The sequence below is a fragment of the Oncorhynchus keta genome, chromosome 23, assembly GCF_023373465.1.
Source record: "Oncorhynchus keta strain PuntledgeMale-10-30-2019 chromosome 23, Oket_V2, whole genome shotgun sequence".
Lineage (NCBI taxonomy): Eukaryota > Metazoa > Chordata > Actinopteri > Salmoniformes > Salmonidae > Oncorhynchus > Oncorhynchus keta.
The window spans coordinates 48,358,585-48,377,621 of NC_068443.1; the positions used below are offsets into that span (position 1 = coordinate 48,358,585).

Genomic DNA, 19,037 nt, shown 5'->3' on the forward strand with positions numbered 1-19,037 from the left:
ACTTTACACAGACACACTACTTTACACAGACACACTACACTAGACACTTTACACAAACTCACACTACTTTACACAGACACACTACTTTACACAGACACACTACTTTACACAGACACACTACTTTACATGCTCACACTACTTTACAAACTCACACTACTTTACACAGACACACTACTTTACATACTTTACACAGACACACTACTTTACATGACACACTACTTTACAAACACACTACTTTACATGACACACTACTTTACACGCTCACACTACTTTACACAGACTCACTACTTTTACACGCTCACACTACTACTTTACACGCTCACTACTACTTTACACACTCACACTACTACTTTACACGCTCACACTACTACTTTACACAGACACACTACTACTTTACACAGACACACTACTACTTTACACAGACACACTACTACTTTACACAGACACACTACTACTTTACACAGACACACTACTACTTTACACAGACACACTACTACTTTACACAGACACACTACTTCACATGCTACACTAGACACAGACACACTCCTTTAGAAAAACTACAGACACTACATGCTTTACACTTTACATGCTCGCACTACTTTACACAGACACACTCACACTACTTTACACAGACACACTACTTTACACAGACACACTACTTTAGAAACACACTAGACACACTACTTTACATGCTCACACTACACAGACACACTACTTTACACAGCTCACACTACTTTACACAGACACACTACTTTACACAGAAAAACTACTTTACACAGACACACTACTTTTACATGCTCACACTACTTTACATGCTCACACTTTACACAGACACAGTACTTTACATGACACACTACTTTACACAGACACACTACTTTACATGCTCACACTACTTTACATGCTCACACTTGACTTTACACAGACTTTACACACATTACACATCCGTTAAACTACTCACACTACTTCACTTTACAAAACAGACACACTACTTTACATGCTCACACTACTTTACACAGACACACTACTTTACACAGACACACTACTTTACATGCTCACACTACTTTACATGCTCACACAAACTACTTTACATGCTCACACTACTTTACATGCTCACACTACTTTTACATGCTCACACTACTACTTTACTCACACTCACATGCTCACACTACTTTACATGCTCACACTACTTTACATGCTCACACTACTACTTTACATGCTCACACTACTTTACATGCTCACACTACTTTACACAGACACACTACTACTTTACACAGACACACTACTACTTTACACAGACACACTACTACTTTACACAGACACACTACTTTACACAGACACACTACTTTACACAGACACACTACTTTACACAGACACACTACTTTACACAGACACACTACTTTACACAGACACACTACTTTACACAGACACACTACTTCACACAGACACACTACTTCACACAGACACACTACTTCACACAGACACACTACTTTATACAGACACACTCCTTTTGAAAAACTACCAGAGATACACTACTTTACATGCTCACACTACCTCACACGCTCACACTACTTTACAGAGACACTCCTTTAGAAAAACTACCAGACACTACCTCACATGCTCACACTACTTTACAGAGACACACTCCTTTAGAAAAACTACCAGACACTACTTTACATGCTCACACTACTTCAAATGCTCACACTACTTTACAGAGACACACTCCTTTAGAAAAACTACCAGAGATATAAACTACTTTACATGCTCACACCGATTGAAACGCTATTTAGCGCGCACCGCTAACTAAGCTAGCCGTTACACACCCGTTACACTACTCACACTACTTCACAGACACACTCCTTTAGAAAAACTAGCAGAGATAGACACGACTTTACATGCTCACAGACACACTCCTTTACAAAAACTAGCACATGATCACACTACTTTACATGCTCACACTACTTTACATTTACATGCTCACACTACTTTACATGCTCAGACACACTGCTCACACTTTACACAGACACACTACTTTACATGCTTACACAGACACTCTTTACATGCTCACACTTCACATGCTCACACTTTACTACTTTGCTACACAGACACACTACATGCTCACACTACTTTACATGACACACTACCAGAGATAGACACTACTTTACAGACACACTCCTTTACACAGACACACTACAGACACACTACCAGAGATAGACACTACTTTACCAATAAATCACAAACAGAGTGGGAAATGGTTACAGGACAAAATAAAGGAAGCCACTGGTTATTATTGATGGAACAGCACTTACTCTCCTAGACTTCAGTCAGAGAATGCGGTGAAGAGGAAGACAGGCTGTATGTCAGAATGCACCAATGTTGAAGTATCAAGAACAGGGGTCTCCAACAGGTAGATTGCAAGCTACCAGTAAGCTCGCAGCCCACCTATGAGTAGCTCGCCAAGTAATTCTGAAAGTAGATGGATTTTTTCAATTGTTCCATCACAAACGGTCATAAACATAAATCTCCTGGCGACTATCCAATCAAAGCCACAGTATCCCACCCCTGCTTAGCCACTATTAACTTAAACATCCAAACGTAACAATATCTGACAATTTAATTTGCAGCAATATTGCCCGTCTGCCTGTTTGGTTGTCGCGCTTATCACTCTGTATGTAGCCAGTTAGCGATGCTAATGAGAACTGTGTTGTGGGTAGACAAAGACTTTCTCCATAAACATTCTCAAATAAACATTAACTGCAAAGTAGGCTGACTATACAGTTGGGCAAAAAAGTATTTAGTCAGCCACCAATTGTACAAGTTCTCCCACTAAAAAGATGAGGCCTGTAATTTTCATCATAGGTACACTTCAACTATGACAGACAAAATGAGAAGAGAAAAAAAATCCAGAAAATCACATTGTAGGATTTTTAATACATTTATTTGCAAATTATGGTGGAAAATAAGTATTTGGTCAATAGCAAAAGTTTATCTCAATACTAATATACCCTTTGTTGGCAATGACAGAGGTCAAAAGTTTTCTGTAAGACTTCACAAGGTTTTCACACACTGTTGCTGGTATTTTATCCCATTCCTCCATGCAGACCTCCTCTAGAGCAGTGATGTTTTGGGGCTGTTGCTGGGCAACACAGACTTTCAACTCCCTCCAAAGATTTTCTATGGGGTTGAGATCTGGAGACTGGCTTGGCCACTCGAGGACCTTAAAATGCTTCTTACGAAGCCACTCCATCATTACCCGGGCGGTGTGTTTGGGATCATTGTCATGCTGAAAGACCCAGCCACGTTTCATCGTCAATAGCCTTGCTGATGGAAGGAGGTTTTCACTCAAAATCTCACGATACATGGCCCCATTCATTCTTTCCTTTACAAGGATCAGTCGTCCTGGTCCCTTTGCAGAAAAACAGCCCCAAAGCATGATGTTTCCACCCCTATGCTTCACAGTAGGTATGGTGTTCTTTGGATGAAACTCAGCATTCTTTGTCCTCCAAACACAACGAGTTGAGTTTTTACCAAAAAAGTTATATTTTGGTTTCATCTGACCATATGACATTCTCCCAATCTTCTTCTGGATCATCCAAATGCTCTCTAGCAAACTTCAGACGGGCCTGGACATGTACTGGCTTAAGCAGGGGGACACATCTGGCACTGCAGGATTTGAGTCCCTGGCGGCGTAGTGTGTTACTGATGGTAGGCTTTGTTACTTTGGTCCCAGCTCTCTGCAGGTCATTCACTAGGTCCCCCCGTGTGGTTCTGGGATTTTTGCTCACCGTTCGTTCTTGTCATAATTTTTACCCCACAGGGTGAGATCTTGCGTGGAGCCCCAGATCGAGGGAGATTATCAGTGGTCTTGTATGTCTTCCATTTCCTAATAATTGCTCCCACAGTTGATTTCTTCAAACCAAGCTGCTTACCTATTGCAGATTCAGTCTTCCCAGCCTGGTGCAGGTCTACAATTGTGTTTCCAGTGTTCCTTTGACAGCTCTTTGGTCTTGGCCATAGTGGAGTTTGGAGTGTGACTGTTTGAGGTTGTGGACAGGTGTCTTTTATACTGATAACAAGTTCAAACAGGTGCCATTAATACAGGTAACGAGTGGAGGACAGAGAAGTTACAGGTATGTGAGAGCCAGAAATCTTGCTTGTTTGTAGGTGACCAAATACTTATTTTCCACCATAATTTGCAAATTAATTAATTAAAAATCCTACAATGTGATTTTCTGGATTTTTTTTTCTCATTTTGTCTGTCATAGTTGATGAAAATTACAGGCCTCTCATCTTTTTAAGTGGGAGAACTTGCACAATTGCCCCACTGTATTATGATTATTTACATCAATTGGGTGGCCATTATTTTGCTAACTTTGCCATGAGACGCTGCAGCAGCAGGCCAAACAGCAGCATCATCGTTAGACCAACACATTCCGCTCTTGCGGAATTGTCTTCTGGTGTGATTTAAGCATTGACATGGACTCATACATTTTCATTGTTGGTCTATGAATAACTGTAATACAAAAAAAACAGGAAAAAGAAAACAGAAAAATACATAAGATGATTTTATGGGGCCTGTCATGCCAAATATTGTTTTATGAACCACTATTTTACCAGGTGTATCGACAGAAGAGCAGAATGTGCCTATTTAAAAGATCTTTAAAAAATGTGTAGCTTGCGACATTCTTTACAAGTAGCCCTCGTGCTAGAAAGGGTTGGAGACCCCTGATCAAGAAAACAGTAAATACAGAGAGTGGTAAGTATTATTAATTTCAGGAAAAATACCACTCCTCAGGCAATTGGCTACTATAAAAGGGAATATGGGATGCCTATATCCACACCTTAAAAATGCACTATTCAGAAATCAATCCACCGTTTCCTGGTTACTAAATGTTTATAGCTTGTCTAATTTCAGATTATGTGACAAAAGAAATGCAAGAATAGGGTAGAGAATCATCTAAACCGCCGTGAAATATATTTCCATAACCCAAACTATTTTATTTCTGCTGTTTTGAAGCTGGTGTACAAAACTGAAAAGACACAAAAACTAAATTTAATAATGGTAAGCATAGGAATAGAGCACATAGAACAGATTTACCGCTTCTTAGACTTGCTTTCAATAACAATGACAGATCTATAACTCACATGTCTATGTTGATTTGGTCAGGTCCCCCAAAACATTACACACTGCAGCTTTAACAGTTATATTTAACAATATTATTCCTGCTTTCAAGGCTTGAGGGGAGGTAAAACGATGTTGAATGGACTTTGACTGGGATGTGATGGTGGGTAAATCCTGATTAATAAAGAGGGCAACATTTTATGGTTGAAGATTTCCCTGTAAGTATTTGAATACAAATCTGAGATCCACCATGGCTAAATCAGATCTATACTGTACTCTTTTCAGAAGGATGCTAAATACCATTAGGGTACGGTACGGTTGTCCTTGTGGGACCATTACTCCCTGCACCAAGGACATTCTGTATGGTTACGGCTCCGGAAAAGAAGAGAGTTCCATCACGGACCACGTTGGAAACAAGTGGAATGGCTTTAAAGTTTAATCCGCTGGGTTGTACTCAGTGCATCACCCCCCCAATAAATGTAGCAGTGAATAAAAAAATAAATAACACTATCTAAAGACACATCCATTATCCAATGCTCAAAACAAACCAGGTTTACATTAGACTGAGCAGTCAGTGTAGCACAACACTGGTTCCCAGCAAGGGGTTACTTGACACTGGCTACCAGCATGGTACAGCACTGGCCACTCTGACTTATCTAAAGCTGGCTTAAGACAATGAAAAGTCAACTAAATACTTTCTGAAAGTATTCAGAGCAATTGACATTTTGTTACGTTATTATTCTAAAACGTATTCAATGTTTTTCCACCCTCAATCTACACACTATACTCCATAATGACAAAGCAAAAAACAGGTTTTTCAGAAATGTTTGCACAAAAAAATTGAAATATTACATTTACATAAGTATTCAGACCCTGTACTCAGTACTTTGTTGAAGCACCATTGACAGCGATTACAGCCTTGAGACTTCTTTGCTACAAGCTTGGCATACTTATATTTGGGGAGTTTCTCCCATTCTTCTCTGTAGATCCTCTCAAGATGTCAGGCTAGATGGGGAAAGTTGCTGCACAGCTATTTCAGGTCTCTCCAGAGATGTTCGATCGGGTTCAAGTCCGGGCTCTGGCTGGGCCACTCAAGGACATTCAGAGACTTGTCCTGAAGCCACTCCTGTGTTGTCTTGGCTGTGTGCTTAGTGTCGTTGTCCAGTTGGAAGGTGAAGCTTCGCCCCAGTCTGAGGTCCTGAGCACTCTGGAGCAAGTTTTCATCAAGGATCTCTCTGTACTTTACTCCGTTCATCTTTGCCTCGATCCTGACTAGTCTCCCAGTCCCTGCCGCTGAAAACATCCCCACAGCATGATGTCTCCAACACTATCCTTCCCTGGAGGGATGCTGCCAGGTTTCCTTCAGATGTGATGCTTGGCATTCAAGCCAAAGAGCTCAATCTTGGTTTCATCAGACCAGAGAATCTTGTTTCTCATGGTCTGAGAGTCTTAGGTGCCTTTTGTCAAACTCCAAGCCGGCTGTCACGTGCCTTTAACTGAGGATTGGCTTCCGTCTGCCACTCCATAAAGGCCCGATTGGTGGAGTGCTGCAGAGATATTTGTCCTTCTGGAAGTTTCTCCCATCTCCACAGAGGAACTATGGAGCTCTGTCAGAGTGACCATCGGCTTCTTGGTCACCTCCCTGACCAAGGCCCTTCTTCCTGATTGCCCAATTAACCCGGGCAGCCAGCTCTAGGAAGAGTCTTGGTGGTTCCAAACTTTTTCCATTTAACATGAATGATGGCGGCAACCGTGTTCTTGGGGACCTTCAATGCTGCAGACATTTTTTGGTACCCTTCCAAAGACCTGTGCCTCGACACAATCCTGTCTTGGAGCTCTACGGACAATTCCTTCGACCTCATGGCTAGGTTTTTGCTCTGACATGCACCGTCACCTGCGGAACTTTATATAGACAGGGGTGTGTCTTTCCAAATCATGTCCAATCACTTGAATTTACCACAGGTGTACACCAATCAAGTTGTAGAAACATCTCAAAGATGATCAATGGAAGCTCAAATTTGAGTTGAATAGCAAATGGTCTGAATACTTTTTTATTTTTTAATACATGCACGAGAGCTACATGAAAAAAATAAAATGTTGCAAGCTAAACATTTTTTTTTTACAGCTTTTAAATAGGCACATTCTTCTCCTTTGTCAATATACCTGGTAAAATAATGGTTATTAAACAGTGACATGCCACCTAAAAGGATATTTTCTCATTTCCCAAATTCTGTTTCCTCCGTTTTATTTTCTGGGAACAGTGGATTAACTGCCTGTTCAGGGGCAGAACGATAGATTTGTACCTTGTCAGCTCAGGGGTTTGAACTCGCAACCTTCCGGTTACTAGTCCAACGCTCTAACCACTAGGCTACGCTGCCACCTAGGGGTGGCCCGTCAGAAAGTCCAGAACCCAATTGCACAGGGCGGGGTTGAGGACCTTTAGCTTGATGATGAGTTTGGAGGGTACTATGGTGTTAAATGCTGAGCTGTAGTCAATGAACAGCATTCTTACGTAGGTATTCCTCTTGTCCAGATGGGATAGGGCAGTGTGCAGTGTGATGGTGATTGCATCATCTGTGGATCTGTGGTGGTGGTATGCAAACTGAAGTGGGTCTAGGGTGGCCGGTAAGGTGGAGGTGATAAGATCCTTGACTAGTCTCAAAACACTTCAGAAGTGAGTGCTACGGGGTGTTAGTCATTTCGTTCAGTTATCTTTGCCTTCTTGGGTACTGGAACAATGGTGACCATCTTGAAGCATGTGGGGACAGCAGACTGGGATAGAGAGGAATTGAATATGTCCGGAAGCACACCAGCCAGCTCGTCTGTGCATGCTCTGAGGTCGTTGATAGGGATGCCATCTGGGCCAGCAGCTTTGCGAGGGTTAACGCGTTTAAATGTTTCGCTCACGTCAGCCACGGAGAAGCGGGCAAAGAAGGTGTTTAGTGTTTCTGGAAACATGCCGTCGGTGACATGACTGGTTTTCTTTTTGTAGTCCTTGATTATCTGTGTATTTGTGTATTTTTATCTGACCGGAACATTATTGCACTTAATTATGGCCAACGTCACTCAGTTACTCGACTACTATTGTTATTAGCCTTACTTTACTTAAGAGATTACTAACCGCTAGCCTAACTTGATACCATCTCATTGTTTACTTCCTTCCTTCCGTTTTGATTTCCTTTCTTCAAGACCAATAGTAAGATGATCCTTTGTCCCGCATCCTGTACTTATCCATCTTAGAACCAGGAGGAAGAGTTGCTACCTGATTACAGACTATATGGAAGTACGAAGTAGGCCTTTGTTTTTTAAAACTTTTACGACGAGGGGGCGATATTTAAATTTTTGGATGAAAAACATTCCCGTTTAAAACAAGATATTTTGTCACTAAAAGATGCTCGACTATGCATATAATTGACAGCTTTGGATAGAAAACACTCTGACGTTTCCAAAACTGCAAAGATATTGTCTGTGAGTGCAACAGAACTGATGTTACAGGCAAAACCCAGATAAAAATCTAATCAGGAAGTGCCGCATTTTTTAAAAACCGCCTCATGTCAATGACTCCTTATATGGCTGTGAATGAGCTACGAATGAGCTTACGTTTTCTACGTATTCCCCAAGGTGTCTACAGCATTGTGATGTCTTTTTACGCATATATGTTGAAGAATAGCCGTAAGGGACCACATTTAGCAAGTGGTCACATGGTGTCTCCCGCAGAAAATCTTGCGTAAAATACTGAGGTAGCCATTCTTCCAATCGCTTCTTATGAGAAACCAATTGCCTCGACGGATATATTATCGAATATATATGTTAATTTGGGGAAAATTTTGGCGTTGTTGTGGTAGCATTTTCCGGTCTATTTTATCAGCCAAGCATGATGAACAAACGGGAGCTATTTCGCCTACAAAAATCATATTTTGGGAAAAAATGAACATTTGCTATCTAACTGGGAGTCTCCTGAGTGAAAACATCCGAAGTTCTTCAAAGGTAAATTATTTCATTTGAATGCTTTTCTTATTTTCGTGAAAATGTTGCCTGCTGCCAGCAGAGCCTAGAATAGCATTATGCCATGATAAACTTACACAAATGCTTGTCTAGCGTTGGCTATAACGCATATTTTGAAAATCTGAGATGACAGTGTGATTAACAAAAGGCTAAGCTGTGTCTCAACATATTTCATTTGTGATTTTCATGAATAGGAACATTTTCTAGGGGTATTTAAGTCCGCTGCGTTATGCTAATTCGTTTGAGGCTATGATTACGCTCCCGGATCCGGGATTGCTAGTCGCAAGAAGTAAAACTTGTTACATCAAACACATGTATCTGGCAATTCAATGCCGGGACACAAATCGTTGTTTAAGTAACAATAAATGCACAGTTTTATATTTATTTTGAGTCATCAGAAATGTTTACATTTTCATATAAAATACAGAATACTCTAAATACTCAAACAATGGACCTAAAAACTGTCTGGGGTACTGACAAACATCCAGGCAAGTGTTATAAAGGGCCCTGAAGTGCTTTTGAGTGAACTTCTCCATTAACATTTAATTGAGTAGGTTTTTGGGGAAAGTCTTTCTGCCTACCCACAAGACTATTCTCATTAGCATCGCTAACTGGCTACATACGAAGTGATTAACAAACCCGCGCACCAAACAGACAGAGGCAATATTGATGGAGATTAATGATCAGATATTGTGTTACGTTTGGCTTTTTAAGCCAATAGTGGCTACCCAGGGGTGGGATAATGTGGCTTTGATTGGGGAACAGCCAGTTCTATGTTTAAGAGAGTTTGCGATGGATCAATTGAAAAAAATCCATGTACTTTCAGAATGAATTGGTGAGCTACTCATAGATGGGCTGTGAGCTTCTGGTAACTTGCAATCTACCTGTTGGAGACCCCTGCTGTCGGCTATATGTAAAAACAAAAACATAAAACACAATTTCATGTGCTCAAAACATTTTATTTGTGCCTTTCGTACACCTATGAAAACAGAAGGCATGTGTGTTATAAAGGTCAGCAAATGCACAGTCAAATTATGGAAAGATCAGAAGCCTACATATCATTATAAGCGTTAAGTGTGCTTGATAAATAGTGAAACTCAGCACAAAAGCAATAGTGATGTTTTAATGAATATAAGTGTCGATATGACAGAGGTTAAAAATAGATTATTGTCAGCTTACGCTTACATGGTGTGTGTGTTCACGCAATGGCATCTGTTGGAGCATGTCCATGTCACGGACAATGAAAGCTAGTGAGTGCATTGTAGAGCCTGCTCTCTCAGCGATGACATTTTGTGCTGATAATCAGCCCGTAGCATTGTCACCGGCTTGTTCTATCCAAACGGTGCCGTCCCTTCCTCCCTCCTGTCTGACCGTTTCATTTGATGGTAGTGCGGCATCTTTTTTTGCATTTAGGCCGCAGAATCAGAAGAATAATCATCAGAGATGTCATATTCGTTTCCAGAGTAAACTGATGAGACTGCGTGGATTCGTTGGACTGATTCATTCCACTGTCAGGAGATGGGGCAAAGCAGGCCCTACTGTCAGCAGAAGATGAAATGACATGCCCTCGTAAAATTGGTTATAATCATATCACATTTTGTCATATGCGTCGAATACAACCGAATGAATTCCCTTACCGTGAAATGCTTACTTAAAATCCCTTAACCAACAATGCAGTTATAAGAAAATAAGAGTTAAGCAACAAAAAAGTAACACAATAACAATGATGAGGCTATATACAGGGGGGGTACCGGTAAATCGAGGTAATATGTACATGTTGGTAGGGGTAAACGGAGAGTTAGCAGCAGTGTAAAAAGAAAAAAGGGTGCGGGGGATATGCAAATAGTCCAGGTAGCCATTTGATTAATTGTTCAGCAATCTCATGGCTTGGGGGTAGAAGCTTTTAAGGAAGCCTGTCAGAAAGTCCAGGATCCAGGTGCTGAGGGATGTGTTTAGTCCCAGGGTCCTTAGCTTAGTGATGAGCTTTGTGGGCACTATGGTGTTGAACGCTGAGCTGTAGTCAATGAACAGCATTCTCACATAGGTGTTCCTTTTGTACAAGTGAGAAAGGGCAGTGTGGAGTGCAATTGAGATTGAGTTATTTGTGGATCACACAGTGGCCCAGAACAGCTGGTGCTCTCATGCATGCTTCAGTGTCGCTTGCCTCGAAGCGAGCATAACAGGCATTTAGCTCGTCAAGTTGTAGTCTGTAATAGTTTGCGAGCCCAGCCAAAAACGACGAGCGCCAGAGCCGGTGTAGTAGGATTCAATCTTAGTCCTGTATTGCCGCTTTGCCTGGTTGATGGTTCTTCTGAGGGTATAGCGGGCTTTCTTATAAGCATCCAGATTAGTGTCCAGGTTCTTGAAAGCAGCAGCTCTAGCCTTTAGCTAGGTACGAATGTTGCCTGTAACTAGTGGCTTCTGGTTTGGATATGTACGTACGGTCACTGTGGAGACGACGTTGTCGATGCACTTATTGATGAAGCCGGTGACTGAAGTGGTGTACTCCTCAATGCTATCAGATGAAACCTGGAACATATTCCAGTCTGTGCTAGCAAAACCGTGTAATCAAACCACTTCCGTATTGAGCGAGTCACTGGTACTTCCCGCTTAAATTTTTGCTTGTAAACAGAAATCAGGAGGATATAATTATGGTCAGATTTTCCAAATGGAGGGCGAAGGAGAGCTTTATACACGTCTCTGTGCGTGGAGTAAAGGTCTAGAGTTTATTTTCTCTCTCTCTGGTTGCACATGTGACATGCTGGTAGAAATTAGGATAAAACCGATTTAAGTTTGCCTGCATTAAAGTTACTAGGAGCGTCGCTTCTGGATGAGGATTTTCATGTTTGCTTATGGACATATACAGCACGTTGAGTGCGGTCTGTTTGTTGTATTAAGATTCTAACAACGAGAGTGTATTATATAGACTCATTTTGAAAAACCCAGGGTAGAGGGGGGAAGAAAATTTTTAAAAAATGTCAGAGTAATACATTTTTTTACTTTTTAAATTAATGAGCAGTCCAAATGATTGCTTTAATGGTTCAAGAGTGTTAATGCTAAGCAGTAGAGAGTAATCGGATCCAATTTTTAGATCAAATCCTCAACATTCCAATCTCAGGGCAGACACTAACCACAAGGCCACCGAGTTTGTAACTGACGTGGGGTGAATAAATATGGCGTACCTGAGGTCTATTATCATGCACACTTTGGTGGAACTGCAGTGTGCTCTAAGTGGGAGACACATTAGGGGAGAGACTTAATCTCATGTTTTATGTAACTGCTGGATACAGCATGTACAGTGTTTCCCTGGCAAAACACGGCTCAGTGGGTATGAAGCATGAGACTTTCTCCATTACTGTTATTGCACTTCTTATGCAGAAAAGTATAGAACAATGGACTGTTGAAATGGGTTTGGGTTATGATTCTTATGAGTTTGAGTCAGATGAGGAAGAGAAGTATGGAGGTAGAAGGAATGGATGGTCTAAGGTAAAATGAGAAATAATGAAAGGATTGACTGATATATTTCCATTTCATTGAGAACTTGTGAATGTTAGCAAGTAGATATGGTCATAGAAGATTATTTATGTTTAAGAAAACAGATGTATTTTAGAGAAATGTTAGAGCATTACCCAAGGATACAAAACCACACTATAAAAGTCAACAACATGGCATAGGCAGGGCCAATACCAAAATCCAAATAAACATTGGTCTAAGTATGGTGCCCTGCTGCACTCCCGTGGTATGTTAGACAAAAAGAGCTACCTCCTTTTGGTCCAGCTGCAGACATGATTTAATGAGATCTCTTAAAGCCGTCAACTGCTTCTTCTCCTCATCCTGGGTCTGCTTTATCTGTGGAGTGAGAACCATTCACATCACTACAAATTCCCATCAGTCACAATCAAATCCCCACATACAATGAATGGAGAGATATACAGTACCAGTGAAAAGATTGGACATACCTACTCATTTCAAGAGTTTTTCTTTATTTAAAAAAAAAATTACATTGTAGAAATGAAAGACACATGGAATCATGTAGTAACCAAAAAAGTGTTAAACAAAATCTAAATATATTTTATATTCTTCAAATCCTTTGCCTTTGAAAGCTTTGCACACTCTCAGCATTCTCTCAACCATCTTTTTAAAAATATTTTTTTTAATTTGACTTTTAACTAGGCAAGTCAGTTAAGAACAAAATCTTATTTTCAATGACGCCCTAGGAACAGTGGGTTAACTGCCTGTTCAGAGGCAGAACGACAGATTTGTACCTTGTCAGCTCAGGGGTTTCAACTTGCAACCTTCCGGTTACAAGTCCAACGCTCTAACCACTAGGCTACCCTGCTAACCCAATGAGGTAGTCACCGGGAATGCATTTCAATTAACCTTTTTGGGATAGGGGGCAGCATTTTCACTTTTGCATGAATAGCGTGCCCAGAGTGAACTTCCTCCTACTCTGTCCCAGACGCTAATATATGCACATTATTAATAGCATTGGATAGAAAACACTCTGAAGTTTGTAAAACTGTTTGATTGTGAGTATAACAGAACTCATATGGCAGGCGAAAACCTGAGAAAAATCCAACCAGGAAGTGGGAAATCTGAGGTTTGTAGTTTTTCCCCAACTCGGCCCCCATTGAAGGTACAGGGTGATATGAGTTATGTTTCACTTCCCAAGGCTTCCACTAGATGTCAACAGTATTTAGAACATGTTTTGAGGATTCTACTCTAAAGGAGGGGCTCATAAGGGCTCTTTGAGTGAGTGGTCTGGCAGAGTGCCACAGCCTCGGTCTGGCGCGCTCACGTGAAAGGTAGCTACGTTCCACTCCATTTTGTACAGACAAAGGAATTGTCCGGTTGGAACATTAATGAAGTTTTATGTTAAAAACATCCTAAAGATTGATTCCATACTTAGGTTGGCCTGCTTCTACGGGCTGTAACGGACTCTTTTTAACTTTTCGTCCGACGTTCGGTGCGACCTAAACGCGCTTTGGATTTCTTTACCCCTAACAAAAGAAGATATTTGGATACAACTGATGGACATTATCGAAAAAAAATCAAAACATTTATGGTGGAACTGGGATTCCTGGGAGTGCATTCTGATGAAGATCATCAAAGGTAAGTGAATATTTAAAATGCTATTTCTGAGAAATGTTGACTACCCAATATGGCGGGTATCTTTTTGCTGCTTTGTTGTTTAAAGGCTGTACTCAGATTATTGCATGGTTTGCTTTCTCCGTAAAGTTTTTTTGAAATCTGACATAGCGGTTGAATTAATGGGGAGGTTTATCAAGTTCCATGTATAATAGTTGTATCTTTATCAATGTTTATTATGAGTATTTCTGTAAATTGATGTGGCTCTCTGCAATATCAACGCATGTTTTATAACTACTGAACGTAACGCACCAATGTCAACTCAGATTTTTTTTATTTGACTTTATCAAACAAAACATAGATGCATTGTGTAACATGAAGTCCTATGAGTGTCATCTGGTGAAGATCATCAAAGGTTAGTGATTCATTTTATGTCTATTTCTGCTTTTTGTGACTCCTCTCTTTGGCTGGAAAAAATGGCTGTGATTTTTTTGTGGCTTGGTGGTGACCTAACAATCGTTTGTGGTGCTTTCACTGTAAATCCTTTTTGAAATCCGACACTGTGGCTGGATTAACGAGAAATTCACTTTAAAATGGTGTAAAAGACTTGTATGCTTGAGGAATTTTAATTATGAGATTATTGTTGTTTTGAATTTGGCGCCCTGCACTTTCACTGGCTGTTGGGGGGCGGAACCCCAGTCCTAGACAGGTTAACTGGTGCGCCTTGTTAAAAGTTCATTTGTTAATGTGTTTGAGCCAATCAGTTGTGTTGTGACAAGGTAGGGGTGGTATACAGACGATAGCCCCATTTGGACAAAAGACCATGTCCATATTATGACAAGAACAGCTCAAATAAGCAAAGATAAATGACAGTCCATCATTACTTTAAGACATGAAGCAATTGAAGGTCAGTCTGGAAAATTTCAGGAACTTTGTGCAGATGCAAAAACCATGAAGCGCTTTGATGAAACTGGCTCTCATGAGGACCACCACAGGAAAAGAAGACCCAGAGTTACCTCGCTGCAGAGGACAAGTTCATTAGTTACCAGCCTCAGAAATTGCAGCCCAAATAAATGCTTCACAGAGTGTAAGTAACAGACATCTCAACATCAACTGTTCAGAGGAGACTGTGTGAATCAGGCCTTCATGGTCAAATTGCTGCAAAGAAACCATAACTAAAGTACACCAATAAGAAGAAGAGACATGCTTGCGCCAAGAAAAACAAGTAATGGACATCCTACAGGTGGAAATCTGTCCTTTGGTCTGATGAGTTCAAATTTGAGATTTTTGGTTTCAACCTCCTTGTCTTTCTGAGACACAGAGTAGGTAAACGGATGATCTCCGCTTGTGTGGTTCCCATCGTGAAGCATGGAGGAGGAGGTGTGATGGTGTGGGGGTATTTTGCTGGTGACACTGTCTGTGATTTATTTAGAATTCAAGGCACACTTAACCAACATGGCTACCACAGCATTCTGCAGCGATACACCATCCCATCTGGTTTGCGCTTAGTGGGACTATCATTTGTTTTTCAAAAGGAAAATGACGCAACACACACCTGCAGGCTGTGTAAGGGCTATTTGACCAATAAGGAGAGTGATGCATCAGATGACCTGGCCTCCACAATCAGCTGAGTTGGTTTGGGACTTTTTGGACCGCAGAGTGAAAGACAAGCAGCCAACAAGTGCTGAGCATATGTGAGAACTCCATCAAGACTGTTGGAAAAGCATTCATCATGAAGCTGGTTGAGAGAATACCAAGAATGTGCAAAGCTGTCAAAGGCAAAGGGTGGCTACTTTGAAGAATATAAAATATATTTAGATTTGTTTAAAAATTGATTCCACGTGTTATTTCATAGTTTTGATGTCTTCGCTATTTTTCTACAATGTAGAAAATAGTCCAAATATAGAAAAGCCCTTGAATGAGTAGGTGTCAAAACTTTTGACTGGTACTGTAGATGAAATCACAAAGCCATACAGCAGAGAGACCAACGTAGCCTTTTGTCTAATAATTTTTAAATGTAAATATGACCTACGTTATACAGGTCAGCTGCAAGCTTCTCAATATACTGCTTCAACTTGTCTGCGGTTTTCAATCCATCCTGAAAAAAGCTGAAGAAGAAAGAGTAGTCTGGTTTTCTAGCATAAGCACATATACATAAACATACACTGCTCAAAAACATAAAGGGAACACTGAAATAACACATCCTAGATCTGAATTAATGTAATATTGTTATTAAATACTTTTTTCTTTACATAGTTGAATGTGCTGACAACAAAATCACACAAAATGTATCAATGGAAATCAAATTTATCAACCCATGGAGGTCTGGATTTGGAGTCACACTCCAAATTAAAGTGGAAAACCACACTACAGGCTGATCCAACTTTGATGTAATGTCCTTAAAACAAGTCAAAATGAGGCTCAGTAGTGTGTGTGGACTCCACGTGCCTGTATGATATCCCTACAACGCCTGGGCATGCTCCTGATGAGTTGGCGGATGGTCTCCTGAGGGATCTCCTCCCAGACCTGGACTAAAGTATCTGCCAACTCCTGGACAGTCTGTGGTGCAGCGTGGCGTTGGTGGATGGAGCGAGACATGATGTCCCAGATGTGCTCAATTGGATTCAGGTCTGGGGAACGGGCGGGCCAGTCCATAGCATCAATGCCTTCCTCTTGCAGGAACTGCTGACACACTCCAGCCACATGAGGTCAAGCATTGTCTTGCGTTAGGAGGAACCCAGGGCCAACCGCACCAGCATATTATCTCACAAGGGGTCTGAGGATCTCATCTCGGTACCTAATGGCAGTCAGGCTACCTCTGGCGAGCACATGGAGGGCTGTGCGGCCCCCCAAAGAAATGCCACCCCATACCATGACTGATCCACTGCCAAACCGGTCATGCTGGAGGATGTTGCAGGCAGCAGAACGTTCTCCACGGCGTCTCCAGACTGTCACATCTGTCACATGTGTTCAGTGTGAACCTGCCTTCATCTGTGAAGAGCACAGGGCACCAGTGGCGAATTTGCCAATCTTGGTTTTCTCTGGCAAGTAAGCACAACCCCCACCTGTGGACGTCGGGCTCTCATACCACCCTCATGGAGTCTGTTTCTGACCGTTTGAGCAGACACATGCACATCTGTGGCCTGCTGAAGGTCATTTTGCAGGGCTCTGGCAGTGCTCCTCCTGCTCATCCTTGCACAAAGGCGGAGGTAGCGGTCCTGCTGCTGGGTTGTTGCCCTCCTACGGCCTCCTCCACGTCTCCTGATGTACTGGCCTGTCTCCTGGTAGCACCTCCATGCTCTGGACACTACGCTGACAGACACAGCAAACCTTCTTGCCACAGCTCGCATTGATGTTCCATCCTGGATGAGCTGCACTACCTGAGCCACTTGTGTGGGTCGTAGACTCCGTCTCATGCTACCACTAGAGTGAAAGCACCGCCAGCATTCAAAAGTGACCAAAACATCAGCCAGGGAGCATAGGAACTGAGAAGTGGTCTGTGGTAACCACCTGCAGAACCACTCCTTTATTGGGGGTGTCTTGCTAATTGCCTATAATTTCCACCTGTTGTCTATTCCATTTGCACAACAGCATGTGAAATTTATTGTCAATCAGTGTTGCTTCCTGAGTGGACAGTTTGATTTCACAGAAGTGTGATTGACTTGGAGTTACATTGTGTTGTTTAAGTGTTCCCTTTATTTTTTTGAGCAGTGTATATTTTTTAATACGTTTTTCTTTCACAATAAAATTGTTTGAATACAATGGCTTGCATTTTGATATCTAACATGAAGGAGTCTGAAAAGTTCTTTGTCCTTCACATACGTTTGATTATTCCAACACTTGTGTTGCCTTTGCCATGCAGCGATCTTACGGAAGTTGATATTTTAACCGCAACTGCTAACCTGACAACAACACTGATAGTACTCCCTCAACCAACAATGTGTCTAAGTAACCCAAAACTCATCCCTTCCACTCACAATACATCCCATAATCTGTGTTAACAACACCCCCCATGGGTTGTGCCGTGGCGGAGATCTTGTGGGCTATCCCTTTAGTGGTGTGGGGGCTGTGCTTTCGCAAAGTGGGTGGGGTTATATCCTGCCTGTTTGGCCCTGTCCAGGGGTATCATCGGATGGGGCCACAGTGTCTCCTGACCCCTCCTGTCTCAGCCTCCAGTATTTATGCTGCAGCAGTTTATGTGTCGGGGGGCTAGGGTCAGTCTGTTATATCTGGAATATTTCTTCTGTCTTTTCTGGTGTCCTGTGTGAATTTAAGTATGCTCTCTCTCTCTTTCTCTCTCTCTCTCTCTCTCTCTCTCTCTCTCGGAGGACCTGAGCCCTTGGACGATGCCTCAGGACTACCTGGCATGATGACTCCTTGCTGTCCCCAGTCCACCTGGCCGTGCTGCTGCTCCAGTTTTAACTGTTCTGCCTGCGGCTATGGAACCCTGACTTGTTCACCGGACGTGCTACCTGTCCCAGACCTGCTGTTTTCAACTCTCTAGAGACAGCAGGAGCAGTAGATATACTCTCAATGATCGATGATGCTGACTTGTTGAACCCTCGACAACTACTGTGATTATTATTATTTGACCACGCTGGTCATTTATGAACATTTGAACATCTTGGCCATGTTCTGTTATAAACTCCACCCGGCACAGCTAGAGGACTGTCCACCCCTCAGAGCCTGGTTTCTCTCTAGGTTTCTTCCGAGGTTTAAACCTTTCTAGGGAGCTTTTCCCTAGCCACCGTGCTTCTACACCTGCATTGCTTGCTGTTTGCGGTTTTAGGCTGGGTTTCTGTACAGCACTGCGATATCAGCTGAT

General features: G+C 41.8%; 1 protein-coding gene across 3 annotated transcripts in view; it reads right to left on the minus strand.

The window, feature by feature from the left end:
* The window catches only part of LOC118401640 (arf-GAP with SH3 domain, ANK repeat and PH domain-containing protein 1-like), a 171,485-nt gene that overhangs the window by 73,786 nt on the left and 78,662 nt on the right, over positions 1-19,037 (minus strand). For all 3 annotated transcript variants that reach the window (XM_052477345.1, XM_052477346.1, XM_052477344.1), the window contains exons 8-9: positions 16,245-16,320; positions 12,887-12,973 (exon numbers count right to left, since the gene is read on the minus strand). In XM_052477345.1, coding sequence (XP_052333305.1) covers positions 12,887-12,973; positions 16,245-16,320 — 163 coding nt within the window. The remainder of the gene's footprint in view (positions 1-12,886; positions 12,974-16,244; positions 16,321-19,037) is intronic.